Below are 13,958 nucleotides of genomic sequence, written 5' to 3' on the forward strand. Positions count from 1 at the left end.
TGGGATTCCCAGAGCCACCCTTGGACTGGGTCCCAGGGAAACCAGGGGCCACCCTGACCTCACCACAGCAGACTGCAGTTTCCCAACACCCTGCCTGGCCACAAGGGAGTCTGAGGGGCAGCCAAGAACACGGTCAGAGGACGGGAGGGCCCCCATGAGGCTGGCCTGTGGCCCTTGCCCTGCCTTTGTCTCCCCCATCCTGACTGGTACAGCTGGTCCAGGGAAGTGGGCAAGGAAAGGCTGCTCCCTCTGACTTCTCCCTCTTCCTGATCCTGCTGCCTGCAGTTTCCAAGAAATTCATTTAAACTAAGGTGTGAACAGCTTCCACACTAAGAGGCTACATTTGAATGCTTTAACCCAGGTGGGCTGGGCGCTAACAGTAGAACCCCAGACAGGTTGACAAGCTGGTCAGGGAGGCATCACTCCTTTCAAACCTAGAACCCTGGCTGGTGCCATACTCTCACACACCTCTCAGCCACCCTCACCCCCACCCCTGGAATAGACACTGGCCTTTGGACAACATCAATCACCTTTATTCTGGAGAGTAGACACCAACCAGCAAAGCAAGTGGGTGTGGCGGGTCCAGCTGTAGCAGCCAGATATCTCTGGGGACCCCAGTCCAGGATGGACAAGAGGAGGAGAGAGATGCTCACTTTTCAAAGCCCCAGATAGAAGCTTGTGCTTCTACTTGGGCAAAACGTATGCTTTTCTGGGGAGTTTTGATCAGCTGCTTGGGGTGGGACAATTGGGACCACAGGCCATGAACCCAGCTTGGGGCTAGTCAGACCTGAGTTAGGTTAAAGTCCTCACGTGTTCAAGGGGAAGACTGGGAATGGTCTGATATCAATGAAGCTGGTCTAGATTCAGAATTCAGCCCCTAATCCCCACCCAGCTCTATTCCCCGGCCAAGGCCAAGGCATCGGCTAGTAGTGCTGGGGCATGACCACTAGGGGGCAGCAGAGATAGCCTGGTGCAAGACGGCCTCCCGCTGCCTCTGCTGCCCCACGGTCCCCAACAGGTCAGAAGTCCAGCTCTGGCATCAGAGTGTGCTTGGGGTGGTTGAGGGGCTCAGGCTCCTCCTCGGGAATTTTCCCTGGGAGGCCTGTCCCGTCCCCATGCTGAGCTTCCCAGGCTCTCTGCTGGGCTGGCCAATCCAGGTGTGCCCAGCGTGGGTCGGGCCCCCCCACGACCTCGTCCACCAGGGCCTCCAGGTCGGGCGGGGGCCCTGACCGCTCCACCAGGATGGGCGCGAAGGGCCCGACCAGCCAGGGCAGTGGCACGGCCTGCACCACCAGCTCCAGCAGCTCGTCCACACAGGCGTGGGCCCGGGCCATGCTGCCCCGGCCCTCGGCCAGCACGGCCGCCGGCACGTCCCCGAAGCAGCGGGCGTCGGCGAAGGCGACCTGCAGGGCGTCCACGCTGCGCCGCACCTCGGCCACCTTCTCCTGGGCGTTGGGAGGCAGGCCCTGCACGCTGGTCTCCAGTACGTCCACGGTGCTCTGCAGCTCCCGCATCAGACTGCGGGACAGCACCAAGGTCTCCAGCTCCGCCTGCGGGGGAGGGGAGGGGAGGACTTTCGCCAGGAACACTGCCCTGCCTCAGTTTCCCCAGGGACACTCCAACCAGCTGACCTCAGCACTTGGTTGGAGATGGCTGGAGTCTGGCCCCTGGGCGGATCCAGACCACCCTCACTTTCCCTTTCTCCGCACCATCCTACCTGGCTGCGGCGGCGGCGGCGGCCGTTCTCCGGGGAGCACTGGCTCCAGTCCTCCCACAGCTCATGCACCTTCCCAGGGCGGGCTGGGGTGATTGGGGTCACCCCACACTGCATGCGGTCGATCTGTGGAGTGGGAGTTAGAGCTGGAGGATTCAGGGGTTGGGGGAGCCAGGACCCTAGCCTGGATCTGGCCTCAGTAAGCATTTAGGGAACAACCCCTGTACATAACCTTCCCCACCTGCTGATTCAGCCTGGCCAGCCTGCCATTTCTCTCCTCTGCCTTTGGCTAGACCCTGTGACCCGTGGTTCTCCTGAAGCTCAGGTTCATTGCCAGGCTTTTGCCCACGCTGGTGCCTCTGCCAGCTACTCCCCTTCCCCCTGCCTGGTTCACTCCAATTCAAGTCTCCTTGTAGATGTCACCGTCACCCCCTCCAAGAAGCCTTCCTTCCCCTACTCCTGGCTGGGCGGATCCCTCCTCTGGGTCCCACAGCACCCAGCATGCTCTCCTGACTCTGATCCCCCTACTAGACTGTGAGTGTCCTGAGGGGGCCACTGTGCCTTCAGTGCCCGGGACAGGAAAGGTATTAGAAGATTAATAGAAATAAATTGTGGTTCATCCGTACGATAGAACAGTCTGCGCTCTGTGTCCACGGGTTCTGCATCCTCAGATTCAACCAAAATTCTCAGTTTGTTGAACCCTTGGATGTAGAACTGGTGGATACAGAGGGCAGACTGTCCTACATACGCTGTTTTGTAGAAGTGACCTGAGCACCCACGGATTTTAATATTCGTTGGAGGTCTTGGAACCAATCCCTCACGGATACCAAGGAACGACTGTATTATTCAGCCTTAAAAAGGAAGGAAATTCTGACACATGCTACAATATGGATGAACCATGAGAACACATGCTCAGTGAAATTAGCCGTCTCTGGGGCTCACAGGTGCCCTCTGGTGGCTGCTTCAGGAGAGACAGACTGTGGGGTATGGGATGAGAGCCTGGAACCAGGTGAGCCATCTGGGGGCTGGACCCAGGTGGAGGGACGAGATGTCGGCCGGCTCAGGGCAGACTTTGAAGGCAGAGCCAACAGTACTGGCTGATGTGTTGGATGAGGGAGAGGAGGAGAAGAGGAGCGTTGAGCTTGACTCTCAGGTTTTGGCCTGAGCCTCTGGAAGGACAGAGCTGCCGTCAGTTGAGATGGGGAGCAGGGTGGGGGGTGTCTGAACTTGTCAAGCCCAGCAAACAGAAGCTGTTAAGTTCCTTTGGAGCAGGGAGGGGTGCACGATGAGGGAAGAAGCTGGGTATGAGATAAAACCCAAAGTCTGGGGAAGATTGGGGTTGGTGACTGGAAAGCCCAGAAAGAAGTACCTCCACCCACTTCTCATCTACCTTCACTGCCTGTAAACTCCAGCTACTACTTCCCTCCTGACTTTTCAGGCTGAGCCTTGGTGCCCACTGAGTGCCTCCGGCCCAGGTTCCCTGACTCCCCAGCCCTGAACACACATGGCTCTGCCTCCCCTTTCAGACTAGCCCGGAACCAAGTACTCCACTGGCACTCAGTCCATGCTTACTGGCCTGCATCTCCGGGCTGGGGTGGGCAGAGGGCTCTCACCAGCTCCAGAGTCTCCTGCAGCTGGGCCAGCGTGTCCTGGGCATCATGTTTCCTCTGCCTCAGTTTCCCCAGAGAGTGCTCATATGCCAGGTGGCGGAGCCGCGCAGACAGGGAGCCCAAGCGCACAAAGTAGCCCTGATGTCGCCTCTGCTCTTCCACCGAGCCCACTTCCGGGCCCTCCGCCTCCGCCGCCAGTGCCGCTGGAGGAGGGGGAGGGGGTGGGGGTGGGGAGTCATCGTGGCTATGCCCTCTGCCTCTGCTCACCCTCCTGGGTGGATAAACCCATGGGTGCCTAAATTTATAGTTTCCCTTTACGTATTAACTCATTCGACCTTCCCCAAGCCCTACAATGCAGGCACTATTATTAGGTCCATGTATAGATGGAGAAAACAGAGATAAGAGAGGTTAAGTCCCACAGCGTCCAAGAGGCAGATGTGGGATTCGAACCAGGCACTCTTAACCATTCTCCTAACTGCTTCTGAAAGAACTGATCACAAGTGCTTGGCACACAGTAGGTGTTTCAAAGATGCTTCACAGCCTTTCTGCCAAGGAGGGAGTATGTCCACATGTACGTCTAGGGCCGTAAAGCAGGGCTGAGAAGTCAGATGGCCTGCAGGGTCAGCAGACAGGATGTAGAACTTGGAGAATGGTGGGGTTTAAGGGAACCATGTAAAGGGGAGGATGCTATTCGACCTAACTCTCCGGTTTTTCAAGGCAAGCTAGAAATCAGGATTTGTAGGACAAAATCTGATTTTTCAATGCATGTGATGAATTAAACCATTTTAAAGGCATTGCACAGGCCAAATACTACGATATGGAGGGCCGCCAGTTTGACACTGTGGCCCCCGAGTCTCTAGTCCTGTATGCTCTTGGGGGTCTGGGCAGTCAAGTTTCTAGGAGGGTGTGTGTCAGGGACTGTGTTAGTGGACGGGGAGGTCAGGCCTGGGCCGGAGCTCCTGCTGATCTGCTGTGTGGCCTTGGGTGAGTCCCAGACCTCTCTGATCCAAAACCCTCAGGGATGGGGACTGGCAGGAGATTCAGGGACCTTACCGAGCTCTTCCTCAGTCATGGGCAGGAAGTGGTCCACCAGCTCCTCCGACTTGCCCAGCACGACGTCCACTGCATGGCTCATAGATTGTTTCAGCTCCACACTCCAGCGGCGGCCCTGCCGCGCCAGGCCCACCACGCCTGTCACACCACTGGCCACTGCGTCCTTGGCTGAGGTCACCACCTGGTGGGAGGGACCCCTGGTTTCCAGCTCCCTTCCCCTGACCTCAGCTCCCTGGGGCTTCAGGGCAAGGACCCCTGGCTCCTTCCTGGCTTTGGGCCACAGTTTCCCCTCTATAAAATGGAGGGAAAGAAAATCGCTTCCTCACAGGTTTGTCGATGGGCTTCCCAGCACCAGCTGGCACATATTAAGTGCTCAGAAAATGTGGGTGTCAATTATTTTCATCTGGCTGGTGTTTTGCAAGTTGACGAAAAAAGCCTGACTCGTCCTTGGAGTCTAACCAGCCCAGCCATCCAGGCCAGCTCAGAGGAGACTGCATTCCTCGCTCCCACCTCTACCCACTGCAGGTCCCCACAGTCTGCCGGTGCTGGTACCGTCTCCGAAGGTTGCTGGAGAAAGGGCAGCTTCTCCTCCAGCTTGTCCAGGCCCATGCAGGCTAGACTGTTCACTGTAGCCACTGCAGACAGAGAGGCAGGGAGTGAGAATCGAGGAGATGTGGCAGGAGATAGGGACACACAGAGGGTCACAGAGGGAGGGGGTGCTGAGGGAGAGGCAGAGAAAAAAGGAGACACACACAGAGGGAAGGAGAGAAACTGGGAGAGACAGAGAGAGGCCTGAATCACGGGGGGCACTTGGCTGGCCCCCTGCAAGGGGCTGGGGGGCCCTGAGGGTGTGGCTGGGCCACCAGGCTGGACCCTACCTCTCTGCCCTTCTCGCCTCTGCCCTACCACTGGCTACTGCCAGCACCAAGGTGACTCCTCACTGGTGCCCAGCTCAGATGCCCCAGGAAGCAGGTTCAAGGTCACATAAGCCAGCTGAGAAGGAAGCGGGTGAGGCCCTGGGCTGGGACCCTCAGGTGATCCCCTTCCTCAGTGAGATGTGAGGCCCAGGGTCTCTCTGCCCCCTTTCCCCACCACCAGGTGGGGAGGCAGGGGCAGAGGGGCAGACTGGGGAGAGAGGCTGGACTCAAGGCACATCAGGCCAAAGAGATGACAGTGAGATGGACAAAATGGGACGAAAGAAAGGGGACCACAAGTAAACAGCTCAGGGCAGTCAGCCAGGCGATCAAACTGCAGAGGGACAATAAGCAGAGGCAGAGGGCAGGAGGGATGCAGGTACCATGGTGGGGGTGGAAAGGCAGAGAATGGAAGGGAAGATGGAGCAGGCAGAAGGACCCAAGAGAGGGTGACACAGGTGGCTGGGGGACAGGCAGGCAGAGACTAAAGGCACACAGGATAGGTAAGGTGAGGAGGAATGCCAGACCCCTGGGGTCCATGGCAGCCCATGTCACGCAGAGGGAGCATGAGTGGCCAGGGGAGTGGGACACACCACAGGACCCAGGACATGGGCTTGGGCGACTCACGCTGGGGCTGCAGGTGGCTGAGCAGCGGCTGGGCGTGGTCCAGGGCATGGGTGGTCAGGCTGCACACGCAGCGCTCGGCCAGGCGACAGGCAGAGCCCAGCAGCGGGTGTTTGTCCTTGGTGGCACTGTAAGCATCGGAGACTGCGGTGCACGTGGCCCTGACCAGGGGCAGGGCCGCCACGCGCTGCAGCACGTTCTGCAGGAAGGGGGGGCGTCAGCGGGGACCTCAGGGGTGGTGAGGGGCTCAGCCACATGCTGGATAGCCCACTCACCCTCTGGGGGCCAGGACGAGGGGTGGGCAAGAGGGGCCGGGGCGGGGGGCGGGGCGCGCTTTGAGCACAGCTGTGTAGAGGCAACGGAGACCCGCCCAGAGGTGCGCCTGTTCTCAGTAGCATGCACAGAGTGGGGCCAGGTCTGAAGGAGCTGGTCTGCTCTGCTCCAGGGAAGAGCCACTAGTGTCTGGCCATTAAGAGCACAGCCTCTGAAGCAAGGCGACCTGTGTTTGGTTCCGATTTGGCCACTTCCAAGCTGTGCGAGCTTCGGCAAGTGAGTGCACTGCTCTGTGACTCAGTCTCCCCATTTGTAAAATGGGTCTCTAGGGCTGTGGTGGGGATTCAAAGAGCCGATGTATGTGGCTGCTTGGGACACTGAGTGATGCCGAGTATAGGCCATGATTGCTGCTACTATTATTGTTGTTAAGAGTGCCATGATGGTGGACACAGAAACAGAGAGATACAGGCAGAGACCCAGAGATGGGAGAGGGAGAGAGTTGAGCAGAGGCCATGTAAGCTGGCCTGGAGTGTCTGGAGAGACATGCACCTCCCTGGGCCTCACTTTGCCCCTCTGGGAAATGGGTAGAATGTGCCTCTCCTCCACCCCCACGGTCCAAAATGCTGTGAGTGAGGCACTCACAACAAGGATAGAGGTGAGTGGAGCAGATCCCATCTGAAACTACCCTAGGAGGGACTGTCCCCCCACCCTCTCCCGTGCCCTGCTCCATGGGGGCCACAGCCCCTCACCTGCTGGTCCTGCTCCCACAAACTGGTTCTGGGGGCCTGAGCTGCCTCCTCTTCTGACATGCCTGCTGCAAACAGGTCACCCTGGGGGGCAGGATAGAGTGAGGGCCCTGGCACGCCAGCTTTCTCGGCTGCTGCCCAGGCCCTGGGCTCTGTCCGGCTTGGGCTTTGTGACCCAGGCAAGTCTCATTCCCTCTTGGGGCCTCAGTTTCCTCATCTGCAAAATGGGGTAATGATGATACCTACTTCAGAGCATCACGGGCAAGGACAGTGCGTGCACAGGGTTACAGTAGGTGCACACTAGAGAGCCTCTGGCAAGGTGGGGCCCCTGTCGTGATTCAAAGCATGGGCTCTGGGGAGAGAGACACCAGCATTTGAATCCTGCCTTGACCGGCTCCCTGACTCTGGGCAAATGACTTCACCTGTGTGGGCTGCAAAGGGAGGCAGACCCCTGTTGCCCCTGGCCTGGGACAGAACTGGGCAAGTAGTCCCCTGCAGGGGTGCTGGTGGTAGCTCAGGAATCCCAGTAAACCCACAGTCCAGCTTGACAGACAGGGAAACTGAGGCCCACAGCGGGCCCAGGCTGGGCCCAAGGTCACTCAGTTAAGTATACTCAGAGTGGGAGTTCTACCTCACACTCCCCGCCTGCAGCACTTCCCCCGTCCCCACCCAGCATCCTCTGAACCCTAGTCCTCGCCCAACTGGGTCCTGAGCTTGGGCCAACTGGGCCAAGGGTCTCAGCCACCTGCTCCGGCCCATCACATCCCTATCTCCCTAAGCCGCTGGACTCTCGCTCACCCGCTCGCGCACCCACCCACCCACCGGGCTGCAGGGCGCTCCTGGACGCTGCCCGCGCGGCACTCACCTGGGCGCGTGCAGCCTCAGCCCCCAGGTACCGCGGCGGACCCTAGACTCAGGCTCCAGTCTCCACCCCCAGACCGCCCCGCCCGCCTTATAGCGGCTTGGGGAGGCGGGGGCTGAGGTCCCGACCAATGGAGAAAGGCTGTCCGGGGGCGTGCCCAAGGGCGGGGCTTAAGACCCCTCCCCTTCTTCCCAGTGGCTCCTGGAGCGCTCCTCAGTTGCCATAGCAACCTGGAGACGCTGGTGCCCAAGGATTGAGCTACTTTTGTTGGCCAAATTGGCCACCTGTCACCCTCACTGCTGTTGCAGCAGAGACAGTGGAGGGCGATTACAGCCCCCACAGATTCTCCCCGTGACCTTGGGCAAGTCCTCAAGGTCTTTCCTTTTATTTTTGAAAATCTGCCACTTAACTAAATCAGGAGACAGACCGGAGCAAAATGAGGCTCACAGTGCTTAAAACCACTTGCCCCAGGTCGCCTAGTGATTGAGCAATCTGATTCAACCCCAGCTCTGACTCCCGAACCCTGGCTTTCATTGCCACTCCTGGAATGACCACGGATGTGGGCACTACCCTCCTTCCAGGGAGGGTCAAAAACCGAGCATGCCCAAACATCCCACGATCCTCCCAATCTGACCTTGACCCCACCATGCCCAACGCTGTGTTGGCAGGTGGCCCAGAGGTTCTGGAGCTGTGAAAATACAGCCCCCCTGGGCCTCTGCCCAGGTGTTCAGCCCTATCCAGCCTGCCCACACTTGCCCTGGGCAGCTGCCCTCCTGGTTATCATGGGCCAGTGTGAAAAATTATTTGGAGCCCTGAAGCAATCTGGTTTAATTTAAACCTTCCCCAGGACGCAAGCTCTAGCAGGAATCCACTGGTAAAATGACACCCAGGGCAATGGTCAGGGTTTTATTTCCAGTTCAGTCCTGGGACGGGAAGAGGGGGAGGAGCAGTCATGGCTGTCAGATCTCAATTGCCATTCGTTTGGGATTTCATGGCGTGGCTCCTCTGTCCTCCAGCTTCATCCTGGAGACCTAGGAATTCGACTTGGGAGATGTTAGGAACACAGCAAATACATCCAATTCCATTCCAAGTTATTTATTAACCTCTTCTGGTCTGACCCCAAACACAGTAATGCTAGGTTAAGGGGAACCCAGCCCCAGGCCCTGCACTCAGAGAACCCCTCAAACTAGGGGACAGAGTCAGATGGCCAGGGCAGGCTGAGGGAGCCAGAGACCAAGAGATCTGGGAAATGGTGCCTCTGGAAGAGGGTATAGCTTGAGCAAATTGCAGAGGCAGGGAAAAGCCCCAGGTGGGTTTTGGGAAGTGTGGGCGAAACAGGTCCTGGCAACAATTGGAAGCCCCAGTCTCACCCTCAGAAGGTGGGATTATTTGCTAAGTGGGGTGCAGTGTTCTGCCAAGCCTTGTCTTCCCACCCCCACCTCAGCCCTTCAAGGGGACCTGGCCACTGCCAAGAGCATCTGGCCCTTCAAGGCTCTAGGGCCAGCGCAGCGTGTGTCATTCCGGGAGAACATCTTGTCTTCGTTGGCCACAAGCCACTGGTAGAGGTCGTCCAGTTTCCGGTCGCAGATCCAGGGGTTACCGGAGATGTCAAAACCGTCCTTCATGTTCCCAGCGGCCTTTCCCAAGGATGTCCAGAGCCCCTCGGGCACAGTGGTCAGCAAGTTGTTGGAGAGGTCCAGCATGTCCAGCCTCTGCAGACCTCGGAAGGCGCCGGCTGCCACTGTGGCCAGCCTGTTGTCGCTCAGGAAAAGGTAGTGCAGTTTTGGTTGGGGCTCCAGAAGTTCCTCTCCAAGCACCTGCAATCTATTGCCCTCCAGGTGAAGCCGTTCCAACTTCAAGGGGCCCCTCAGAAGATCAGGGGGCAAAGTCTTCAGGTGGTTATTGCCAAGGTCAAGGGTGTGCAAGTCGGTGAAGTTGGCCAGCAGCCCAGGGGGCAGCATCTGGAGCTCATTTCCCGACAGGTCCAGATGCCCCAGGGCTTTCAGGCCATGCAGCCACGAGGCCTCCAGGCCTTTCAGCCGGTTTTCCTTCAGCACCAGGGTGTGGAGGGCAGCCGAGACCTGGAAGAGGCCGGCGGGCAGCCGGGTCAGGGCATTGCGGGTTAGGTCCAGCACCTTTAGCTGAGGCACAGGCAGCAGGAACTTGGCAGAGAGGTCCTCCAGCTGGTTGCTGGAAAGGTGCAGTTCCTGCAGGTTAGGGACATCCTGGAGGGTGTTGGCAGGCAGCTGAGTCAGGTTCAAGAACTCCATGGCCAGGTAGATGGTGTCAGCTGGGAGGGAGTGGGGGAGTTTGGCAGGTGGGTGGCAGGAGACGGAGCTGCCATTGCTTGACTGGGATACCAGGCAGGCATCAGGATTCAGATTTGGGGTGACCCCCTGGGCTGAGGTCACAAAGAGCAGTAGCAGGAAGAGGATTCTAGAAAGATGGGGGTCCCAGCCGGCTGGGCTGCAGGCAATGACAGAAACTGCTTAATAAGTCAAAATAAAGATATACATCCAGGTGGAAAAATACCTGCTTGCTTCTTCCTGTCTCTATTTCTACCACCCTGGACCATGCCACCTCGTTGCTGGGCTGGCCTAGTGTGGTAACTTCCTCTTCCTCTCCTTGCATCCACCCTTACCCCCTACAAAGCCAGAAGTAGCTCCTGTCCTAGGAATAATTCTAGTTCTATGAAATCTGAGTTTCTTAGTCTGGCCCCTAAATGCTACCCTTCCCCATTGCCAGCAGCCCCAAATGGCCTATTAATTACTCACTAATTTATTCTGCTCTCACTTGTTTCCTGGGTCATTTCTTTTCTCCCTGGCTCCATGTTTTGAAGGCAAAGCCCATGAGCTCTTACTCATCCTGCAAAGCCCCAGCTCCAATGCCCCACTTTCCACAAAGCTTTCTCTGAACTTCTCAAGCAGAACTCTCAGTTTTCCCCTCTGGGCTCCTTCTCTTTTTGTCCAGCCCTGACCAAACCAGGTTAGGTTACATGTGTCTGGCCCCATCTCATTCCAAAGTGCTAGGGTGCAACCCAGGACTCCAGGTACAAACAGGACTCTAAGCATGAAAAGTGCATCCTCCTTTGCACAGGGCTGGCATTTGGCTTTGGGAGGGGGTGACTTACAGTTGGCACTGTAACCCTTGGAGGGTTGGGGCTTCTGCTCCTTCTGGTGACTCCAGCAGTGATGTCCTAGCCAGCAGCACCAGAAACCACCCAAACATCCTTGGTGGCTGTAGCCCGTGGACCACCTGGGGCTTCTGCAGTGAGTGTGTGTATGTGAGTGAATCTGTCCATAGTTTGAGCCTGGGTGTCAGTCTGTTCCAGTCTGCAGGCCTATGTCTGGCTCTGTGACTTCGGTGGGACAGGCGGACTACTATCCATATCTCTACCATCTGGTGTCCAGGACTCCCCAGGATGGGTGGGGTGAGGACCTACCTCTGTTTTCCCTCCAGGCTCCAAGAAGACATGGCAGCCTTTCTCTTTTCCATCCAGTTTCCCTTGGTCTGGCAAGGTGGCCTTATACCTGCCTGGGCTGGGGGCAGGGACACCAACCATAGGGAAGTCCCCACCCACGTCCTGTTCCTGTTAGGGGCTGGACTTAAGCCAGGCAGGGGAAAGGGAGGAGTCAGGATTGCAAAATTGCTTCCTGGCCGGGAGAGGAGAGGAGGAGGGCTGCCCACTGCCTTCTCTCCGGTCCCTGCCCCCCCCCCCCCCCCCCCCCGATTCCTGCATTTGGAAGGTATCTGAGGCTGAGTCCCACTTCCCCCAGCCTAGGAATCAAGGGTCAAGTTTGCAAGGCACCAGTCTTGGGGGATGGGGGCGGCTCTTTGAGCAAGAGGTACTATTTACAAAACAATCTGAGCCACCAGGAAGCTCAGTGAGGAGAACAAAAAACACTTGTCTTAAATTCATGACATACTGTTATCGGGTTTTTTAAATAAAATAATTTTTAAAAACAGAATTTAAAATTGAGTGATACCAAAAGTCTCTACTGTCTTTGAACAACAGTCTAAAAGGAACTAAATCTGGTTCTTACCTTGTTCCGAATCCCAGCTCTGCTGTGCCTGCTTTGCTTTGTGAGCTTGGGCAAGCGGCTTAACTTTTCTTGGCCTCAGTTTCTCCATCTGTGAAGTTGACCTCCTTCTCCGAGGGCCCCTTCTGACCTTTCTTTCTTCAACTGAAGTGCTACTTGTTTTGGATCTTTCTCGCTTCCTAATAAATGTATTTGGAGGCTACACATTCCCCTTCGAAAGCTGCTTTGATCGCATCTCACAGGCTTGGTTATTCAGTTATTCAGTGCTTTAATTCTTGCTGAGTTTCTAAACATCCAGGTGTGATGTATTATCTTTATCTGCATGTCTGGCCATGGCCTCTTTTCAAACCCAGCCCAATTTCTGAAGGATTTTGTCCCTGTTCAGTTCTGTCTTAGTGGACACACAAGCTGAAAGGGAAACAGGCAGGCTGGCATAGGAAGGCACATATAAAGACAGACAGATACCACCTACATGAATACCCGGACACAGGCAGGGACACAGAGATGGGGGAAATACATAGAACCAGAGACACAGGCAGAGCAGGACACACAGGAGAGAACAGCAGATCTGCAGAGATGGAAAAAAAGACACACACACGAAAAGGCAAAGGACCTGAATAGATGTTTTTCCAAAGACATACCAATGGCCAACAGGTACACGCAAAGGTGCTCAATTCATTAATCCTCAGGAGAATGCAAATCAAAACCACAATGAGACGTCACCCACTCCTGACGGAACAGCTTCATCAAAAAGAGGAGGTAACAAGTGCTGGTGAGGATGTGGAGAAGGGGGACCCTTCGGCACTGTGGGTGGGAATGTAAGTTGGTACGGCTGCTATGGAAAACAGTAGGGGGGTTTCCTCAAAAAATTAAAAATAGTAATTCCACATCTGGGTATGTATGGAAAGGAAATTAAATCAGTATCTTGAAGAGATATCTGTTGTGGGGTGGGGTATAGCTCAGTGGTAGGACATGTGCTTAGCAGGCATGAGGTCCTGGGTTCAACCCCCAGTACCTCCATTTAAAGAAAAGACATTAAGAAAAAAAAAAGAAGAAGAAGAGATATCTGCACTCCCATGTTCATTACAGCATTGCTTACATCAGCCAAGACATGGAAACAACCTAAGTGTCCATCAACAGACGAGTGGATAAAGATGTGATACATATATATGTATGTATATATATGGTGGAATATTATTCAATTATAACAAGCAAATCCTGACATTTGTGACAACAAGGATGAAACGAGGGCATTATTCTAAGTGAAATAAGCAGAGAAAGACAAAGGCTGAGTGATCTCAATTATAGAAAATAACCAAATTCATAGAAACCAAGAGTAGAATGGTGGTTGTCAGGGACTTGGGGGGAGGGGAAGATAGGGAGACGCTGGTCAAAGGGTACAAATTCCCAGCTATAAGATGAATAAATCCTGGGGATGTAATGTACAACGTGGGATTACTGTTAACAATACTGTGTCATATACTTGAAAGTTGCTAAGAGATTAGATCTTAAACATTCTCAACACTCATACACATACAGTAACTATGTGCGGTAATGGAGGTGTTAACCTTATTGTGGTGATAATCTTACAATACATATCAAATATATCAAATCATCAAGATGTACACCAGAAACCTACACAATGTTGTATGTCAAATATATCTCAATCAAGCTGAAAAAAACAGACATGTTCAGGAGGAGCTGCTAATTGCTGTCATGTTGTTTTGTGTTTCTTTGTTTAAATCAGTCTCCTCACGATAACGGGGGAGGGGGTCCGTCTTGTTCACTGCTCAGTCCCCAGAGCCCAGCGCACAAGAGGTGCTTTATCAACATGGGCTGGAAGGAAGGGCTGTGAACTGTAATGACATAATGCTAACATGAGCTCTTAAAATGAAATCAGATCATGTTCCCCGCTTAAATCTCTCTGATGGCTTCCGGTCCCACTTAAAGTTCATAAGGCTGGAGGAGGGGGATGGGGAATCAGTGTTTCACGGGGACAGAGTTTCAGTTTGGGAAGATGGAAAAATTCTGGACATGGATATCAGGGATGATGGTACAACAATGTGAATGTGCTTAACGTCACTGAACAGTACACTTAAGAATGGTTCAAGTGGTAAATCTT

At 55.2% G+C, this 13,958-nt stretch overlaps 2 protein-coding genes across 4 annotated transcripts; both read right to left on the minus strand.

The window, feature by feature from the left end:
* Positions 1-511: 511 nt before the first annotated feature.
* On the minus strand, positions 512-8,725 carry PLIN5 (perilipin 5). Its single transcript, XM_010999106.3, has 8 exons — positions 7,800-8,725; positions 6,938-7,018; positions 5,919-6,114; positions 4,930-5,012; positions 4,378-4,558; positions 3,328-3,527; positions 1,718-1,840; positions 512-1,550 (listed from the first exon to the last, which is right to left on the minus strand). The coding sequence occupies exons 2-8, from the start codon at positions 6,995-6,997 to the stop codon at positions 1,020-1,022; spliced, it is 1,374 nt and encodes a 457-aa protein (XP_010997408.1). The 5' UTR covers positions 6,998-7,018; positions 7,800-8,725; the 3' UTR covers positions 512-1,019.
* Positions 8,726-8,875: 150 nt separating this feature from the next.
* On the minus strand, positions 8,876-11,373 carry LRG1 (leucine rich alpha-2-glycoprotein 1). Of its 3 annotated transcripts, XM_064479771.1 has the most exons (3): positions 11,239-11,373; positions 10,927-11,060; positions 8,876-10,262 (listed from the first exon to the last, which is right to left on the minus strand). In XM_064479771.1, exons 1-3 carry the CDS (start codon positions 11,356-11,358, stop codon positions 9,245-9,247), a joined length of 1,272 nt encoding a protein of 423 aa, XP_064335841.1. In that variant the 5' UTR covers positions 11,359-11,373; the 3' UTR covers positions 8,876-9,244. The 3 variants fall into 3 exon arrangements, with proteins under 3 accessions (XP_064335841.1, XP_010997410.1, XP_010997409.1); XM_010999108.3 differs by lacking the exon at positions 10,927-11,060; XM_010999107.3 differs by having other exon boundaries at positions 10,927-11,348.
* Between the last annotated feature and the right edge of the window lie 2,585 nt (positions 11,374-13,958).

Source organism: Camelus dromedarius, chromosome 27 (genome assembly GCF_036321535.1).
Source record: "Camelus dromedarius isolate mCamDro1 chromosome 27, mCamDro1.pat, whole genome shotgun sequence".
Lineage (NCBI taxonomy): Eukaryota > Metazoa > Chordata > Mammalia > Artiodactyla > Camelidae > Camelus > Camelus dromedarius.